We start from the raw sequence: 20,135 nt of genomic DNA, 5'->3' as shown, positions 1-20,135 counted from the left end.
CAGCCCTACAACCCCAGATGCCTTTACCACCGTCCAAAAACATTTTGGTTTATTTTTAGTTTCACCTTTTCCCTATTCTAATTGTATGGAACAGACTATAAAGTGTGGCAGTCTGGCAGAGTAAAATAAACATGTACAAATTCTAGTGGGCTTAAAAGTTCCTCTCTTGTGTACAGTACAGTCCACAGGCTTTATACATGTATAATTCTACAAAATCCCAAGTTCCCAACCATATCTCCCTATAAATACAAGCCCACCCCCTTCCACTTCTCCTTCATATGCTCAGTCCTTTGTTCTCTCTCTCTCTCTCTCTCTCTCAAGCCAGCAATCCTCAAAATTTCACCTAAACCAAACCTGGGTTTTGTTTAAAACCTTGTCTTTGGCCTAATTTTCCCACCGCTTATCTCATAAAACATCAGTTTTCTCAACATTTTTTCATCCAAATTCAGAGTCCCTTGTTCTGTTCTGTTCTTTACTCTGTTTTTTTCACATCTGGATTATGAATAGCATGTCATCTGCTAGTACTGTGTGTCAAGGGCTGCAGTCAAGCATGGAGCCTCTTGTTAGGCTCAAATTGACTCCACCCAGACCCACTTACTCTGACCCTCAAGAGAAATTCCACATCGAAAAAACCATCACCATCACCACAAACAACAACAACAACAATAAAGCTGACATGGCTGGCTGGAGCTTCCTCGAGTCTCTGACCAACCCAAACCAGAACACCACCAAAACTGTGCCTGAAACAGAGAACAAAGTTTATGTCCACCCTCTTGTTAGGCGCTCTTCTTCAGTGCTGAGCCCAAAAAGCTTGGAAATGTGCACTGAAAGCTTAGGCAGCGAGACGGGTAGTGAAAACGGCAGCGATATTGACATTTGTGTTCTGATGCAAAGCGATGACATTTCTTTACTCTCACTGGAAAGTGAGAAAACAAGGCACACAAGCTCAAAATTGATCAGCACTGACATTCAAGCACCAAAGAGATCAACTCGTAGTGGTACTACTACTTTTCCTCCTCCTTTAACATCCATTAGCGGTTCCAATGGTGTCCAAGTGAGGCCTCACCGTGAAGGCGGCAGGCTAGTTCTGAAAGCTGTTTCTGTGCCGACTTCTCCTGCCCCTTATTTCCATGCAGAACGCAGCAATGGCCGGCTCAGACTTCGATTACTGAAGGAGGAGGATGTGTCTCCAAATGGTGAGGAGAATCAAGAGGCTGTTGGCGAGGACGTTGTGGAAGACAATGAAGAAGAATGGGGTGTGAAAGATGATGTGGATGATAATCAAGTGGTTGAATTCGAAGATGGGGTTCTTGAGATGGAAGCTGAAAATGAAGCACATAATTGTGAAGAAGAAGAAGAAAACAGTGGAGATATTTGTGAACATTGTGAAACAGAGGACATGGAAGGGAATAGTGGGAATGTTGTGGGTGAAAATGAAACTGGAATGGGGAAGCTTCCCATGCCAAGTAGGTGCAAGGAAGGTGGGCGTGGGAACAACAAGATGGTCATGAATTGGCCCAAGTCTTTTTGGGTCGCTACTTAACTTCACTTAACACCTCTCTGTTAATCTCTCATAATTCACTATCATTTTTACCTTTCTTTTTTTTAAGTCTTTGAAATTTCAAGTCTCCCTAGCTTGGAACTTCCCGGTATGCTAATGTTAGTTATTATGGTTATTGGATATTTCTACCCTTCTCTCTCTCTCTTTCTCTAATTGTTCCCAAATCACCCTTTGATTGCAATTAGCAAAAGGCATTAATTAACATTAATAATTAGAGGTAAATGTGGATTTCAACACAAGATTTATCTAAATTACATAGCCATCAGGCATGTACAAATGGAGGGCCATACTGACAGGCAAATGAAACGACCGCAGCACACTGTGACGTAGCTGAGTAACGACCACAATTTGATGAAACATTTGCTCTGCTGGTCCCAAATACTATTAGCCAATCAATAATCAATGGGCCTATACATCGCTTTTATAGCTAACATTTTGGACCATCTTTTGAAAGTTGAAAGTGCAATATGTACTTCCCACAAAATATGTTACGCTGCTTTCGCTTGTGCTTAATTTCCTTACAAACAGTCCTTTCAGTACCATCAACATGAGCTTGCAATTACTGATAACAATTAGAAAAAATAATTTGTGATTAAACATTTAAAATAGTCTTGAAAGTTGAACAAGTACAAGCAAACGATTGAGCAGTGTGAACATGCACAAGCCTTTTGCTTAGGCAGAGGATCGTTACCATGGTCCTTGTCCGTGCACTGATGATGCTAGCTAGGGTTTCAAATTTGTTTTATGATCTCAAATCTGTGTCATATATGCAAGCAAATTCAGGCAATAAATAAGTATTTTGCAATTGATCGATGCATGCCTAGTAATTGCATGTCATGGGGTAGGGTCGGCCCGAAAGGCCAAAGAGTAACATGAGTAACATGGATATTGACCTCATGCATCATGCATGGTCCTTATCATCCATGTGTTTACTTTTCTTCTTCTAATAAGATTCCATCATGCGCAAGATCAGTTGTACGTGCTGGTCCATCACAGCTCTTAGAGTAATTTCTTTGTCTAATATTAGTAGCATCGCAATACCGACTTATATTATAATATATTTATTTAATTTATATTATATTATAAACTTGTCGTTCCATCACCTTTATTATAACATATATATTAATAAAACATTGTGGTGGTGCAATTACACCAAAACTTTTCTCCAACTCTTGATGCGAGACCCTAATTAAATTTGTACTGGGTGAGAAAAGTAATTAAATAACTAATACATTAATTAATTAAGATGGGTTAATTGCATGAAGGAGGTGAATATATAGGTGATGAGGGTGGGTAATATTAACTGTTAAGATCGAAGAGGGTGGTCCACAACTCGTGGAGTTGGGACATCCATACGTCAATGTACATGAGATTGATGTGTCTAGGAAGGAATTAGTAGCAGGGTGGTGGTTAGATGGGAAAGAAAAGGAAATGAAATTGTCAACAATATTAAGCACATGCATATATATCATTGTGTCCAATAATATTACATCATGTGCTAGGTTCAACAACTAAAGTACGTACGTACCTTATTGATTAATTATTGTAATTAGACATATCTATTTAGGAGAGGTCCTTATTATGCTTCTAATCTTATATATATATGGCACATATTCTCTCGCACGTACACACTGCCGTAGCTAGCTAGCTAGATAGATATATAGGCTATTAATATATTAAATAATTGGGGCCGACCAGCTGCTTTGTGATATTCTCTTTCACTTGTTTTGGTGAACGATCGCTTTCTTTTTAGTGACAGTTGATAGTGCATATAGTACTATTAATATACGCATGAAAGATATTGGCATTTTAATTGGTATACATAATGCAACAGCCTGCCTCATTTAGACAGCCATATATATAGATAGTTTCATAGTTCATATGAATGGGCTAACATCACAGCAACAACAGTCTCATACGTACCTCTCTACTGGAGACTTTTTTCAGCGCGATCGAACACATGCGTGAGTGAATATTAATTCAGTTTTCAGCATCACATATATCATTGATGTTGAACCAAAGCTTGTTGTACGTGATTTACCTAATAAATAATGATTCCCCAAATCAAACACATTAATTGGTTCCATATATGATTATCAAAAGTAATTAGACAATGTGATATTGAGACATAAGTTGAGGCCAAAGTTAGGGTACATACAGCTAGTGATGAGAAAAATTAAGTCTTGAATGAGATAGTCGCACTGCGTGTATAATACATCGATAATCTAATGTTATATAATGTTATGCACTTTAGTTACTTCAAAAAATTATAAACTTTATTTGAAATAATGATACATATCAATATATCAATAGAGGTCGCACTATACAAGTGACACAATTGAAAAATCTCTCAAAACCATGATAATAGGATATGCGACTATATATGTTGTTGCTATATATGCATCGCCGATCGAGTTTCCGTATATGAATTACGAGACAGTTGAACAAGGAAGCTGTAGTAAATAGTACGTACTTTTGTGCATCCTATGCATCTCCGAGGTTCCGCAGGCAAACCAATTAGTTTTTCATTTTTATTACCAATATTAATGTAAATATAATATATATATAAATTACTATGTGTTGCACTACTAGCTCATTGACACGTATATCCCATAATGGAGGGAATATTGCATGTTAGGAGATTCGATCAGTCGTCCTCCAATGAACTCATTTCTTCAGTCGACTTCAACGTACTTCAGTGAACTGATCGATGATAAAAAATAATATTCCCATGAGCTGATCATGAGAGCTAGTACGTACGTATACCACTCCAGCTTTGGTTTTATTTGTAATTTTGTATGGATCCCATTGGGCACTGCAGCTACTTGCTAGCGCATTGTTTTATGCAATGTTGAGGTTTTGAAATCAAATAAATATTCCAACTATTGTTGTTATCAGCCTAGCTATCATTATCGATGTACCTCCACCGGGATCAATTTGCATATATATTAAGTGACTTATTATGATTGCATTAATTTACAGTTAAGATTAAGATGGTGGATCAGTTAAGATATATATGATACAATAGTAATGCCCCTTGATGGAGGAACCATCTTCTCAGAGAACATTAATGTTTAATTGGCTTCTTCCTTTGAAAGAGCACCTCCTCCAACTCGATCCATCTAAAAAACTACACTTATCTTTTATGGTTTTTTTATTTAATGTATGAATTAATTTTTTATTTCATTGAAATAAAAAAAATCATATAAGACAATATGTGTTTGTGAAATAAGATTGAAGGAAGTGTTCATTTAGAGGAATGAGCCAAGTATTGTTCTTTCTCAAAATACAGGAAGCATTAAATGAGAGAGCTAGGAACATTTGCGCGCTTCACATTATACGACCCGGCCCTGAGGTTCAATACATTTTTACTTTACACCCTTTTGAAATTTATTGAAACACCTTCTAATATTTAAAGTCGTTGAAAACTAAATCCCGGTAGTGAATATTTACTCATATTTACAAAGTCATGATCAATAAAATACAACAATTTTTTCTGGGATGATTTGTGTAAGAATTCGATCTATTTTTTTTATCTCCGATCCAAAGGAAAAGGACGTCGTTTCCTCCCAAATTGACGTTCAAAGCTAGCAATCGATCCCACCACTACTGTGTCCACCCAACCTTAGACACAAAAGAAACCACAACCCCACAAAGCTAGAACGCATCAATATGCTGACTTGTCTCTACCTTTTTAGTTTCAGCTTTTGCATTATAATATATGTGTATATGCTGCTTTTGTGTTTGTTTTGTGCTATATTTTTTTTTTGTATGCATGGGTAGTGTACATTGAGTAGTTGTCGTTGTCCATGTGTGGATGACATGCCCTTTTGTACCTGAGAAATATTGCACCACATAATTAACCACACAAAAATGTTACGTCTTAAGGAGGACCTCACGCTCCTCACCAACTAAGCTACGTACCCGTGGACCTTGGTCATCTATCCCAACCTGCCAAGCACGCGTGTGCACGCGCACATATATATATATACTTCTTTTATTGAGGTATACATCAACTTATTTATGTTGAGATATACTCTATTGAGGCCTACACAAATTATTTTGTGTCGATCCGAATCGTTCAATTTTTACATCTCTATTGATAGATCATCATTGAAAAAAATTAGTCAAATCGGAAATCATTTGCATATCTAACTTTGATCAAATAAATAGACGAACCAAATATTTTCGATGAAATCGTCCATTTGTTTGATCAAAATTAGATAGGAAAATGATTTCCGATTTGGCTAATTTTTTGCAAGGATGATCTATCAATGAAGATGATCCTTGCAAACGGTTCGGTTCGACACAAAACGACTTGTGTGGGCCCCAACAATGTTATACCTAACATAAATAAGTTAAGATATACTTCAATAGAATGATTCTGTATATATATATATATAATTTCCTTTGGGAAGATTGTTTGTAAATATATCCCCGGCCACCTCCACCAATATTTAATGTGTGGTCTTCCACTCAGCTTAGTCAGCTTCTTCTCCCACAGTCCTACGTGGTCAACTTCAATGCTCTCCACATATCCTAGCTCCAATATATTATGTCCTTTATCGACATGTACTAGCTTGTTGGACATCCATGTCATCAACCCAATCCGATATTCTCGATCTTTGTTCAACTGATCATATCCCAACTCTATTAATTTCCGTTTAACCTTGATTTTTGAATGATGAATAAGGTTTAGTTCTATAGAGCTAGTATAGATACCTAAATTTAAGTTGGCCAAATAAAGATATACCCATTCTTATTATTTAAATAATCAGCAAGTAACTGTCATGTTGTATGTTATCTGGATTAATTAATAATAAAAAAATTAAACAGAAATAATAGTTCGTGTCTTTATTAATATATATGTGACCGACTATTAATACCATTAATATATATAATCAAAAAAAGCAGATAAGGACCAAGCATTAAGGGTCCATGCATAGAGGTGTGTGTATACAGTGCAAGCTAGGTAGGTTTAAATTAACCAAGACCACCAGAGTCGTCCTTGGCGCTTATTGCTCGATATGATTCTTGGTTGGTGGTGTTCTGAATTAAACACATAAAACATTTGTAATTGTTCTAGCCATTTGCACTCATCTCTATCGCCATTCTAATTTCTAAAGGCTAAATGACATGTATCGATTGATGGTTGAGTTGATATATATTGGGTTTTACAACCACAGACAGAAAGTGAGAAAGGTCAAGGGCAAGGCGGAGGGGAATCAAAATCAAAGAGAGCGATGTCCATTTCCAAATTCCAATGATGAAAAAAGTACATAAAAGGGCAAAAGCCGCAAAACTAGCTTTATAGCCGAAAAGATATAAATTAAATGAGACCAAATTTAAAACACCTGCAATTTTATGTTACATAAAAGTTATTAATATTGATATGTTACACAAACCCTACATTTACATAATATATATCAAAATTAATTTGTAGAAGCATGCATTAATCACTGCTTTAATTACTTCTTTAACTTTTCCATATATATGGACAATTCATGTTGGAGTGAAAATAACTCATTACTCAGGTGAGAGTGGTATAACTTATAAGAGATGGCTGACAAATGATCGAATATAAATTTATGATGAAGGGGATAAAACAGAGCAGAGCAGAGGATCCCATACGGTATCAAATTGAGGACCCACGGTTGATGCTGTTGTAATTAACCATTTTGGATTCTGGATATCTTGGTCTATGCTGTTGGGTATCATAAGATTTCCTTGTCTTCTTGCAATTATTAATTCCTCAACAAAAGAAAAAAAAATTGTGAAATCTAGGCAAAGACAAATTCACTTTATGCGTACATTATACATATACATATATATTCATTTAAACAAGAATTAATTTAATCAATGTTCTAGATTTATAGGTTAACAACATAAAATGCTTAAAATTTGAACTACGTTTACATCTTATATTGCTAAATTGTCTCACAAACATTTATGTATGTATATGAGACCTTAAAGTCTAAAAGTTGAAAAAATATAAGAATCCATCTCAAAACTAATTATCAATGGGAGAAGTAGTCCAAATCCTTATAAGCCACTAGCAAAGCCCTCATATCTTCAATGTGAGATTTCTCTCAACAAAAGTTACGTTTATCTATGTTTCTTACCAGACTAGACACATAATTAATTACCTTAAATAATATGAGATTAATAAATTGACAGGAGATTTAATTTAGGGTTTTTTCACATTTCATGCAACATGCATGTTAATGATCAAATATATATATATATATATATATATATCAATATATGCATAGAATGAAATCCAGATTACACTCTTTGGAGTCGAATAATTAGAGAAAAACTTGCAGAACCAATTAAGTCCTCCGGCCTACAGTTTCTTAAACACGTGATGAACTTGAGCCTAATTAGAATTAAGTCGATCATGGGAGATCCTCTCTCTCTCTGTGGCTCTCTTTTTCTCAAAGACACCAATAATGTGGCGACAAAGATGTTAGCTAGCTACCTAGCCCTGCAGCTGCGTGCATGAAGGAGCAAACTAGTCAAACAAATGCAACTAAAAGCCATCGATCATATATATTGAGATCTTGCGTTGTGAGGATTAAAATTGCTCCTCCTTCTTGTCAGGAAGATATCACACAGAGAAAGACTTGACCAAAGGAGGTTCTTCTTGGGAGTGACGGAAATCAATGGAATAAGATCTTCTTTAGCTCTATATATCTTCACCAACGTGATTCATATCTCATCTTCCACTATCTCAATATCCTTTCAAATCACCTCTTTTTTCATTTCGTTTTTTTAAACAAAAAATAAATGTTGTCGCAAATGGTTTATATATTCATGGGAAAAACTTCCTTATAACCATGTTACATTGACATGACATCGATCACCTCCATTCTCTCATTGGTTCTCTCCCTTTCTCTAACTCTCTAACTCTCTTTCTTCCTCTCTTTCTCTCCCTTTTTCTCTCTCTCATTAGATTGTAACACCACATGTCCCTACCACAAAGAAATATGTAAGTTTTTCTCAAATTAATGAGATTATCAACTAAAAATGTTGGTGAACAAGTGTTCAATTAGGTAAACATAAAGAGGAACATGAAAATGTGGGAGGGGTGAAGTGTGAAGTGATCAAGGCTTGCATGCAATTCAAGGCCCCTAGCTAGCTTGACAAAATCAAAAGTCTATATTATATGCTCCCTTGCTCTACTCAACTTACTCGATCATTTTGCTACCCTAGTACTCAACCAAATAGCCACTAATGGAATTACATTTACATATGTTCCCATGCACGCCAAAATTGAGCAGACAAAACTTTTAGCCCAAATTGCATCATTACTACATAGATATTATTCAACTATACAATTTGACACAGATTAAACCCGGACTGTTTCACCCCTACCTAGTATAAAGAAAAGGAAAAACGTACAAAAAATATGCATGAAAAACAAGTGGGCAATGATGAATTTTAGACCCGCATTTCTTGTGTCGCGCAATGAAGTAAAGAGATGGTACAAATAACTATACTCACTCAATGAACGAAACCAAAACGGTAGTTTGGTGGTATAGTGTTTCCTGGGAGAGTAGATTTTAGAATTTTACCACCGAAAAATTAGTAACTGAAATAACTGAAATTATTAGACTAGCACGGTGTTTGTCAAGTGGGATCTTCGAACCACCCACAAGCACGACAGTTCTGCACGCACGCACGTGAATATCCTCAGCGATTAGATTCCCAACTATAAATATCAGCAACGTACGTAGAGGGTAGTTGCTTTGCTTAATGCTTGTCTTTTCATTTCAGGAAAAGAAACAGCAAGATAATGTCACAAATACATAGTAATGGGTTTTCGTTTTGCTTTGGCAAAACAAACAAGTCCCACCCCACCAACCTCAATTTTCCCAAACCCATAAACCAAGTGTGAAGCTACTCAGCCAGAACCAGATAGCGATACAATCACAAACCAGTAACTCAGTAAGTAGCCTTCTCCACCCAAAAAGATGGACTACAGTTACGAGTCGGTCCATGTCTAAAGTAGATCATTCTAGATAAATAATCAATGCCAAGTCTCCCAAAATCAAAGGGAATTCAGTGCAGACTTCCATTTCCCCCAAAAGCAGGCCACAGGACCATATACACAAACCATTTTGACAGTACAAACAAAGGCATAACTAATCACCATCAAAATTGATAATAGTAACCTTGAAGTTTCGCAACTGTTTAAATTACACAAAATTATAGTCCGAACTATATGGGTTTTGTAGAAGTTAGGAAATCAGTCCTCGTAGGAAGAAAAGAATTGCAAGCATTTTTATACATGTGCTGTTTAGTGAATGCCCATTAGGACTAGTGCCCAATAGCTTGGGGAAAGCTAGACAAAACTAACCATCGATCAATGAAATTGCTGCAGTAGACTGCAACAGCAATTGATTGACGTCCACATCCTGCCACCTAACCAGAACTGTTTCTCCTTGCTGCATAGACGCGATAAGCTGCCAGTCCAACAACAGCTGCAGCAGCCCCAACTGTGATATGATATAACAGATATATAGTAAAGAACATGCACATAAAGTGGTAGAGTATGAGGGAGGGAGGGAGGGAGGGAGCAACATACCTGAGACACACATAAGAGATCGATTAACAAGCTGGAGGTACTTCTTGCGGTTCCTCCTACTCTCAGTTTCAGGAATGCCCAAGTGAGGGTGCTCAGCTACACGTACGATTCTACTGAACACATTATTCAAATTACCCAACTTCATGCTCACACGAACAGGTGCCTCTATTCCCAATTCCTGACTAATCTGAACAAAAGAGTCAAAAATCGGAATTATCAGCTACCTTCTCCCTCAAATAAATAACATTAAGAAAAATCGCAAGTTTGTGGAGTAGTTGATAATTCATTCACAAGCATATGCAAGTATGTGAAGACAAGATGAACAATGAACGCTTGCTTACCCCCAGTGAATCTCGTACTGCCATTGGATATGGATCCAGATCATCCTTAGCAGCAATAAGGAGGCAAGGTACACCATGGCCACTTTCTTCTCCTTGCCTAGCAACTTCCACAAGGAGTTCTCTTGATCTTTTCCATGAATGTTCATTTGAGCTGGAAAATGGAAAACAATGTCACAACATGATATCACAGACAGAGAGAGAACTCAGAATTCTACAGGCAAATCTAAGTTTGACAAACAATGCCACAAAGGCAAGTGCAAACCAATCGATCTACATGCTACATATATAAACATAAAAAATAAAAAATAAAGATTGGATTATGTGATGAATCTAACAATAAAAATGTCCAAATTTTTAATGTACAGTTTTTAAATTTGGTTAATTTTTCAGCCATTTCCCCATATGTGTGGGTTTTATATATGACCAAAAACATTTGTCCAAGAAAAAGCTATTTGCAAACTTTGAACCAACCAAGATGAACAAAACCACCAAACCATACATGGGGTTGGTTAATTAGGGCCCCCTCAGAAGGTTTGATTTTGTGTTAAATCAAACCAAGTTGATACCCTGATATAAAGAATGCCTTGTATTGTTAAAATTATATACCTTTATGAGTATACCATGCAAACTTATGTTAAATCCTATTACAATGCCCGTTATAGAAATTGGTAGACAACAACTATAAGAAATATTGATCCCACCAAAGGAAATGATAGCAGACATTACCATAACAATTTCATCTTGTGGACAATTGAGATAATAAATTGGTTAATTCTAACAAACAGAAGAAAATCAATTACCTGTCATGGACAAAGACAGCTACATCACAGGCTGCCAAAAAGTTCTTATCAGACAAAAAATTTTTCATTCCATCTTCTGGTATCTCTCTCAATACAAGAGTCTTCTTAATCCCCTATAACACAAGTCAAGACATCCATTAATGGATATACTTATGTCCACAATATTAGAAAGCAGATAGACAGTCATGTCTGTTAATTTCTTTCTTTCCCATAATCTATATACTTTCATCCAGGACTTTATCCAACTTGTTATATTCTCAACCAAAACAATTTCAATGTGCATAAAAAACAGTTTTATACTGATAGTACTCACCCCAATCTGGTTAACGACATTCACTGCAAAACGCTCACCAGTTGTTGTAGTTTCGCTCTTTGAGAAGGGCCTGAAGTTGAAATTGGCAGAAATAAATTGAAAATGCTCAAATACATAATAAATAATGTAAAGTCACCACAAATAATTTCTGAAATGAAAAATAGAACAGAGTCAAGATAGGAAACAGGTAGCAGATATGGGGATAGTTAAAACTTCCAAAATATAATACTAGCACTCCGAATGCGCCACATGCATGTGAACTCGCTTTCAGTATTTTTCTTGTAAGAAAAACGGGTAGTTGTGGTACAAAAATAGTTCAATTGTGTAGAACTCTATAACAGTTATTGGGGAGTTATGGGAGGTTAGCACCCAACAAATTGTGTTTAACTAAGGATTGAGAAAAATTGGGAGATAAGGTATTGAGTTAAGTTATGGAAGTGTGAGTCAACAGCATACCTCTTTCACTGCAAACCAATATATTATAGTTTAGATTACTAATTAAGCATAGTGAGCACAGAGAAGTTGGAGCCAATACCTTCCTATGAACGAATCCAAAAGAGCAGATTTTCCAGCATTTTTAGGTCCAAAAACAAAGCAATGGAAAACATTTCTTTCAGTTTTCTGCTTTTTACGGTCTACTGATTTTCTTCTAGTCACATGGAGTGCAGAAGCAGGATCACCAGTGTATCCAATGTATATCAAATTAGCCAAACTTTGTTTTGGATCTATTAGTGTCATGAGGGCCCACTGCAACCACACATCAAAGAAAGATATAGTAACAAGTGGCTTAAGGAGATTAAGAATGACATGTATATCATCCAAGAATGGATATACCAAAAATGATGACGAATATAAGCAGCTACTCCTAAACAGGGTAGCAATGAGAAAGATGATGCACCCAGAAAAGAAAAACAGAAAATTGTTTGGGAAGCAGTGAGCATACACACCTCAGACAGAAACCCATTAAGAGGTAAATTACCCAATGCTGTTCTCTCTGCAGCATCCTCAAAAGGAGCCTCATCCCAAGGACTGAAAATAAAGATATGAACAGAATACTAAGAAATATATTTTGGAGAATAAAAAGACACCATGATAGAGTCATTTTCGTTATTCAATCAAACAATATACAAAAGGGAACAAAAAAAATAGGGTAGAAAAACAGAGATAAATAATAACTTCATGTAGGTGATAGAGTCAATTGAAAATACTTGAAGAAACTAACACGTGTAGCTCAGGGCACTACCACGATCAGAAGTATTCTATCATAGAAAAGACAGAAACTATGTAACATTCTCAGTGCAATATCTTGGCTATCTGGACTCGGAATTTGCAAATTTAAAGCTAAACTCATCATGAGAAAAATTAAAGATGACGCCATCATTAATATGTTTCAAAAACTCAACAAGCTGAACTATATTGTCAAGATGCCATCCCAACAATTGATAGGTGTGTGTGTAAATATTTGGTTGTTCGTGAGGCACAGCAAATCTTACTGTGCATTAAACAAAACATATAAGTTGAAGCACTCATCTATCAATTAGCTTCACAACTTTGCAGGCAACAATGATGCACCCTTCTCAGCTGGCACAAGCAGCATTATATGCAAATAACCACAAGAGTGGCTTCACTGAGTAAACAAGGGTAACAGAACTAGGTATGCCATCCAACACTATGAAATAAATAGCATTAAAGTAAGGAGCAAATTCCAATAACTGAATTCACCTTTCTGGAGCAGTAGAAAATAGATCATCAAGCTCAGGAGGTCGTACGGCTCCGTCCTAGTTTCCAAGGTACATTTGAAAATGTATTGACGGCATATTCATTAGCACCATAAAACAGAGAGAACATAAATTACATTGCAAAGGTACAAAAGCATGGTGATAACAGATATTATGGCTTACATTATCCGTGTCAAATAATCGAAATATCCCCCTAAGGAACTCCACAGCATCAGTTGTTAGCTCCACACTCTAAAATATGACATTTAAAAGTAAGTATTTCATACCCCCCATTTAAAAAAAAAAAAAAAAAAAAAAAAAAAGAAAAAAAAAAGAAAAAAGAAAAAGAGAGTTATGAAAGATCACATAAGTAGAAAATAAACATAATGGCAAGAGCTAATATACAGAATTTCAGTGTAGACAACAATAAAACTTCAAAATGACAAGACTGTTTGTGCTATACCTGATCTGGAGCACGCTTAGATGGAACTGGGAGGAAATCATCCCTGAGTTTTAAGTCATCATCATATCCAAATTTTCTCAGGACAGCCCAAGTTGTCTCAAGACGGCCTTTCTCAATGAAAAGAGCATGAAGAAAAAGGAAGCCTGTGGGGGTAAGACCACTCTGGTTGATTCCATCCGGTAGCTTCTCTTGTACAACCGTTTTAACTCCCACAATTTCGGCAGGCTGTAGCGGGGCATTAAAGCACTTGACCTGTTTTCCGTAGTTAACAAATATCAAAACTTCCAAACAAGTGATTGAAAAACTTCCACAAAACCCATGCCAGAAGGGGAAGAAAGAAACCTGGAATTCATTCAGCTCCGAATCACTGAGGGCACCATCCATATCATGATCACAAAGAACAAATATCCTTCTCAAAGCACTAACACATCGCGGTTGCAGAGTTTGCCTTTCTTGATCAAACAACGGCCCTGTTGGATGAAGGACAGCCTTCTGAGCATAATAAAATACTTCGGGAACCTACAAACAAGTGAATTCAACATTTAAACCTAAAGCTCTTACCCTTTATAACACAACAAGAAAAGGGTCTATCCATCTGAATATACCTGAATAAGAGTAGCTGCAGAACACTCTATGCAAGTTTCGATTTCCCGAAATCGCTGCATGATTGGTGACATCACCTGCTCCATGCTCATCGGCTGCTGCTCATCTCGCAAATCTAACTTGCATCCAACCACAATCACCGGTACTTTCACCTAATCATTCCCATTTTCTCACAATGTTAATTAATTTAAATTATTCAACAAGAGAATGTCATTCCACTCATGCCAGTAAATCTTTGGAATTACAAACCTCCAACTGACGAAGTTCAGGGAGCCAGTAAGTAGAGAGACGAGTGAGAGTCATTGATTCATCACAGTCGTACGTAAGCACCACCACATCGGCTCGCTTCAATTCTTCATTGCGCTTACTAGTATTCTCCAAACTAATACATGTATATTATACCGTTACAAAAATTTTCATAAAAAATTATTACTATTTTCTTTCTTTCTTGGCAGAAAAGAAATTACAATTATTTCGTTGTTATTTTTTGAATATGTATGTTTGTGTGTATCAGTGTATGTATAGGCGGACCTGGAAGATGTGTCGATGAGGGTGAGGGGGATGTGATCGGGGAACAAATCGGCGGGGAGGCGCGTGGGGGGGAGCACCGGAGGGACGTTGTCGGGGAACGAATCGGTTGCGACTGCAGTGATCAAGCTCGACTTGCCGGTGGCGCGGTCGCCGGCGACCACCACTCGGACGCCGGTGCGTTTGCCGCTGTAACTACCTGCTGACATTGTTTTCGTTTTCGGTGGCCAACAGAAAAGCGCAAGCGGATGAGAGCGTGAGGATTTTATATGTGGGCGTTCGTTGAATGAATCATAAATGCGTAGGATTTACGACGGTGAGTGTGTTGCCGTTTGAGTGATGGAGGAGTTAGGAGTCTGTGTTTGTTTGCGTGCCGAGAAAGCTGCGTGTACAGAAAGATACTGTACTTGGCTACTCGCTGTCTTTTTTGGACAAATCAGCCCAACGCCGGCTGATGTTGGACTAACAAACCAAGCCCAGTTTAATGTTTCGTGGCCCAAAATAAGCCCAAGTTTGAGTTTGAAAAAGAGGTGTTAAACCGGCCGAGCCGATAGGCATAAGAAATACAACCTAATGGCCCATTTGCACCACTACCACAGCCCAAGACGAGCTTAGTTCTTGAGACTGAGAGACAGTAGCTGCGTAGCAAAGAGGTTGGAGAACGACATGTTAGTCCGCGCCCTCCGGAGCTCCCTCGCCGCCGTCCGCCACTTCTCGGCGGAAGCACATGCGGAGACGAAGACTGCAACCACCAGCGGGGCAAAAGTCTCTGGCGGTGGCCGAGACACGCTGGGCAAGCGACTTCTAAGCCTGGTGTACGCAAAACGCAGCGCCGTGATCACCATACGGAAATGGAAGGAGGAAGGAGGCAGAGTGCAGAAGTACGAGCTCAATCGTATCGTTCGTGAGCTTCGTAAGCTCAAGCGCTACAAGCACGCTCTCGAGGTTGGTTTCTTTGGCAAAAATCCTTGTGTTCTATGCTGTATAAGCTAAAGTTTTAATCTTTGTTTCGCTCTTCATTGTTTTGCTTAGGTATGGAAAGGGAGTAGAGGTTTTAGGATTGATGGGTTTAGGGGTTTAGGGTTTTTAATACTTTTTATGAATAAAATTTGTGTGTTTTATATCGGAGGCGCCACTTGCATTCAAGCATTTGAGGTGGAACTATCTGATTTCTGTTGGACTTTATGGTACAGTGAAAATTGTGGTGCTTTTGATCTGGTTGTATTGCTGGTCTTACAGAAGGTACTTCTCCAGGTGTCTAGCTTAGTACTTTGGTTTATTGTATGTAGGAGGGAGAACAAAAATGGCTGTGAAAGTTGTGAAAAGGTTTGTCTTTTGCTGGTAAAAAGTTGTGAAAGGGTTATAGTGAAGAATGGTTCAGTTTCATGCCTAGAGTAAAAGGGAAAAAACTTTATTATCATATTTGCTCCACACTGCAAGTATTTAGGAATTATGCATGAAGGTGTGAGTGGCCCCAACTGTCTAGAATTCATGCCAAGAGATTAATTGAATGTGCATATGGAGTGATTGTAAAATTTTCTCAAGAAAACATTCAAGGTAATGTGGCTCTCGAGTGTTGCACTAGAGGGCTATTGTTGTCCTGTTTTCTATTTCTCATTCATGCTTACTGATATAACATACCAGCCAACTTTATACAGTTGAACCTGATCTATAAATTTGTTTATAAATGGTTGTGTGAATATGGAATGGATATATCTCTTGCAGTTTCATCTGCTAACACGGTTGATATGTTAACTGTAGGCCTTTGGCTACTTTTATCCCTTCCATTTTTTTGTTTCTATTTGTAGGCTTGTTTAGGTTATGGCTACCTTAGTTTGCTACCAAAGAAATCTGGTTGGACCTTTCATGGCTGATTGGTTTTTTGCTTCCTTTTCGACTGGCCCCATATTCTAACATTTTTTATGCAGGTATGTGAATGGATGACATTACAACAAGATATGAAGCTACTATCAGGTGATTATGCTGTTCACTTGGACTTGATTGCAAAAGTTCGTGGTCTAAATAGTGCAGAAAAGTTTTTCGAGGATCTTCCTGATCAAATGACAGACCGGGCCACCTGTACAGCTCTTCTACATACCTATGTCCAGAATAAGTTGTCTGACAAAGCTGAAGCTCTGATGGCAAAGATGTCAGAGTGTGGTTTTTTGAAGAATCCCCTTCCTTATAACCAGATGTTGTCTCTGTACATTTCGAATGGGCAATTGGACAAGGTTCCAGAAGTAATTCGGGAGTTAAAGGATAATACTTCGCCGGATGTTCTTACTTACAATCTATGGTTAACTGTTTGTGCTTCGCAAAATGATGTTGAAACTGCAGAAAAAGTTTTCCTTGAGCTAAAGAAGGCAAGGATAAATCCTGATTGGGTAACATTTAGTACGTTAACCAACTTGTACATAAAAAGTTCACTCCATGAAAAAGCAGCATATTCCTTGAAGGAGATGGAAAAAATGGCATCTCGGAAAAACCGGGTTGCATATTCATCTCTACTCAGCCTGCATACAAACAGTGGGGATAAGGATGGTGTTCAGCGAATCTGGAAGAAACTAAAGTCATTGTTCCCCAAAATGAATGATGCTGAGTATACATGTATGATATCTTCGCTTGTGAAACTTAAGGAGTTTGAAGAAGCTGAAGTACTCTATACTGAGTGGGAAACTGTTTCTGGGACTCTTGATCCTAGAGTTGCAAATATACTTCTTGCATCTTACATCAACAGAAACCAAATGGAAATGGCTGAAACCTTTTATACTCGGATGGTGGAAAATAGTATCACACCTTCTTACAGTACTTGGGAGCTTCTTACATGGGGTTATTTGAATCAAAAGCATACGGCAAAAGCGCTAGAGAATTTTAAGAAAGCTGTCGGTAGTGTTAAAAAATGGGATCCCGACAAAAGACTGATTAGAGAAGTATTTAACAGGCTCAAGGAGGAAAGCAATATTGAAGGGGCAGAGGAGCTATTGGTTTTTCTTCGGGATGCTGGTCATGTGAGTACTGAGATATACAATTCACTTCTAAGAACTTATGCAGAAGCTGGTAAAATGCCACTTATAGTTGCAGAGCGTATGGAGAAGGACAAAGTTCAGTTGGATGAAGAGACTCGTATGCTAATAAAAATGACTAGCAAAATGTGCGTGAGTGAAGTTTCTACCATGCGCTCTTGAATGCAAGTGCAAATGAAATTTACTTCCAGAAAAATGGTAGGATTTATTTTTTTCAGCTAAGCTTCTGTATTAAAGTTCTTACCTTGTATTGGCCAAAACAAAGTTCTTACCTTGTAGCCGCAAAGATAAACTTTTTTATAATCTTTCAAACTATTGACTTGCATTCGTTTTCTTAGTTTCAATGTGATTGTTCATGTTGTATGGATAACAATTAACAAGAAGGTGAGATTATTGGACTGTGATCAAGAAAGAAAGCTGTTCATTGTTTGAAAAACAAAGTTATGTAGTTCACCAAGTGGATGCTAAGATGAAGAAGCCCATGAATATTATAGAGCTGCTAATTTATGTCAAAGAGCAAATTTATCAATTGGGTCAATGATCCTTACACAAGTAAGCTCTGCCTCAATCAATTTTGGTCTTCCTTAACCTGCCAACCCAACTAAACTGCCGGTTCTGTTGGCCTAAAATGGTTCGAGTTATGACCAGTTTTCTGCTGTAGATAAACCTCACTCTTTGTGGATTGGGGTTGACCTACTTTAATCTGGTTGGATTCGTAGTTAGGCTTTCAACCAAAATATGCTAATTGTCCTTCAATCCAATAAAAGTTTACATGGGTGGAAAGAACCATATAAAAATATTAGATGTAATTAAAAATTACTAAATACAATGTAATAATGCGAACGAGTTTAAAACAGTTAATTACAATGTATTATTTTAAATCAATTTATTTTCATACACATACAAAATTTTATGCATCATTACCATTAAGCAACAAACGTTAACATGAGATATCTCACATTCCGAATGGTCCCCAATAAGTTCAAATCCCCAACGTTTCCTAGACCTAAATCTTCATGTGTCTTCAAAATGACATTTACCGAAGCTTGGTCCCCAATAATCAACCTAGAATAATAGATGAAGCTGATATTTTCCCAAACCTTAATTTTGTATCTTATGAGTTATGTATCACATGTGGGACCCAACTTTCCTAAACCATACTTCCAAGGTGATGATAGCGTTGGTAAGGTGGTTAGGAAGAAGAGGCATACTAGCTCCTCCAGACATAAGTGGTAGCTCCAAAATTAAAAAACAAAACAAAACAAATTTTAATTAAAGCATTAAAAGAAACAAAGGTCATGGGGATAACATCAGAGCGTTACGTGAAGAATAACTGCAACGACCAAAGAGGAGAAGGGGTTTACCGAACCAAACCCAACCCACGTCCACGTCCCACTATAAGTGCTCAATTACCGAAATGCCCATATATATTTGGCTACTGGTCACTCCCTTTTTACTTGTAAAATGACCTTTACCTCCCTAGCATGAGTGCAATCAATTATCGAGAATTAGATCTCAAAAACTTTTGTTCCTAAATTCCGAATCCAGGATTTGATGAATGGTTTGACCATGTTGTCCGAGAATAGTAATTGTCATATTGACCCGTGGTCCAATGTAGGAAAGTAATTAAATTGTGATAGATTTTTGTTTTATACTGGATTCACTTAATTTAGATATATGACTCAATTGGGTAAAAGTCAAAATGATTTTGAATTTGAAATATACAATTAGCAGTCAACAATATAATTTCAAATTTGAAATTAATGTGACAACAAATAATTATGCTGCTTCAATAAGTTTCTATTATGTGTGTAAACATTGAACGAATCTAGTCAATTCCCAAAAACATGGATTCTAGGCTCTGGGATTAAACAGGAAAGCTTAATCAGAAAGCAAAATGTGTATTAGGTTAAAAATCTGGCACCAAAAATGGAAGGTCAAAGTGGTCATTGGGCATGTATGTACGGAAAAATCCAGTGCACGTAGAAGTGTAGAACCGCCATCGCATTGTGGGTTTGATGCATAATTCCAGCTGTAAATCAAGGTCAATTAATTGGCTGCCTTATTCTCTCGCAGGGGAAGAGTAGCAGTATGCAACACCTAAAACGACGACGTGTTTCTATAATAAGAAGGAAATTATTTCCCACGCGCTTATGCAAAAGAGGACATGCATCCAGGCAATTTCTCAAATATAT

The 20,135-nt window shown here is 37.3% G+C and overlaps 3 protein-coding genes across 4 annotated transcripts; 2 read left to right on the top strand and 1 right to left on the bottom strand.

Moving 5' to 3' along the window:
* The first annotated feature begins 279 nt into the window (after positions 1 to 279).
* Positions 280 to 1,699, top strand: LOC147275743 (protein FANTASTIC FOUR 3-like). The gene has a single exon (XM_086254705.1). The coding sequence runs from the start codon at positions 500 to 502 to the stop codon at positions 1,541 to 1,543; it is 1,044 nt and encodes a 347-aa protein (XP_086110831.1). The 5' UTR covers positions 280 to 499; the 3' UTR covers positions 1,544 to 1,699.
* An 8,006-nt stretch (positions 1,700 to 9,705) lies between these two features.
* MIRO2 (MIRO-related GTP-ase 2) lies at positions 9,706 to 15,198 on the bottom strand. Of its 2 annotated transcripts, none has more exons than XM_086253859.1 (14): positions 14,921 to 15,198; positions 14,639 to 14,771; positions 14,392 to 14,541; positions 14,129 to 14,305; positions 13,787 to 14,038; positions 13,507 to 13,575; positions 13,328 to 13,383; positions 12,553 to 12,634; positions 12,141 to 12,352; positions 11,606 to 11,675; positions 11,293 to 11,405; positions 10,493 to 10,643; positions 10,152 to 10,338; positions 9,706 to 10,047 (listed from the first exon to the last, which is right to left on the bottom strand). In XM_086253859.1, exons 1-14 carry the CDS (start codon positions 15,124 to 15,126, stop codon positions 9,989 to 9,991), a joined length of 1,917 nt encoding a protein of 638 aa, XP_086109985.1. In that variant the 5' UTR covers positions 15,127 to 15,198; the 3' UTR covers positions 9,706 to 9,988. The 2 variants fall into 2 exon arrangements, with proteins under 2 accessions (XP_086109985.1, XP_086109984.1); XM_086253858.1 differs by having other exon boundaries at positions 9,706 to 10,062; positions 14,921 to 15,196.
* A 362-nt stretch (positions 15,199 to 15,560) lies between these two features.
* LOC147275741 (Pentatricopeptide repeat (PPR) superfamily protein) lies at positions 15,561 to 18,277 on the top strand. Its single transcript, XM_086253860.1, has 2 exons — positions 15,561 to 15,862; positions 16,846 to 18,277. Exons 1-2 carry the CDS (start codon positions 15,584 to 15,586, stop codon positions 18,100 to 18,102), a joined length of 1,536 nt encoding a protein of 511 aa, XP_086109986.1. The 5' UTR covers positions 15,561 to 15,583; the 3' UTR covers positions 18,103 to 18,277.
* Positions 18,278 to 20,135: the final 1,858 nt, after the last annotated feature.

This window comes from Dryas octopetala, chromosome 8 (assembly GCF_963921425.1).
Source record: "Dryas octopetala chromosome 8, drDryOcto1.1, whole genome shotgun sequence".
In the NCBI taxonomy this organism is placed as follows: domain Eukaryota; kingdom Viridiplantae; phylum Streptophyta; class Magnoliopsida; order Rosales; family Rosaceae; genus Dryas; species Dryas octopetala.
The sequence above is the reverse complement of the archived record's forward strand: the minus strand, read 5'-3'. Positions and strand labels throughout refer to the sequence as shown.

What these genes read in the sequence shown, in the direction of transcription:
- LOC147275741 (XM_086253860.1), top strand. Translation starts at nt 15,584, where the DNA reads ATGTTAGTCCGCGCCCTCCGGAGCTCCCTCGCCGCCGTCCGCCACTTC. An exon ending in GCTACAAGCACGCTCTCGAG is followed by an intron (nt 15,863 to 16,845) that starts GTTGGTTTCTTT and finishes TTTTTTATGCAG; the next exon opens with GTATGTGAATGGATGACATT.
- MIRO2 (XM_086253858.1), bottom strand. Translation starts at nt 15,126, where the DNA reads ATGTCAGCAGGTAGTTACAGCGGCAAACGCACCGGCGTCCGAGTGGTG. An exon ending in CTGCAGCTACTCTTATTCAG is followed by an intron (nt 14,306 to 14,391) that starts GTATATTCAGAT and finishes ACTTGTTTGTAG; the next exon opens with GTTCCCGAAGTATTTTATTA. An exon ending in GATTATTTGACACGGATAAT is followed by an intron (nt 13,384 to 13,506) that starts GTAAGCCATAAT and finishes CTTGGAAACTAG; the next exon opens with GACGGAGCCGTACGACCTCC.
- LOC147275743 (XM_086254705.1), top strand. Translation starts at nt 500, where the DNA reads ATGAATAGCATGTCATCTGCTAGTACTGTGTGTCAAGGGCTGCAGTCA.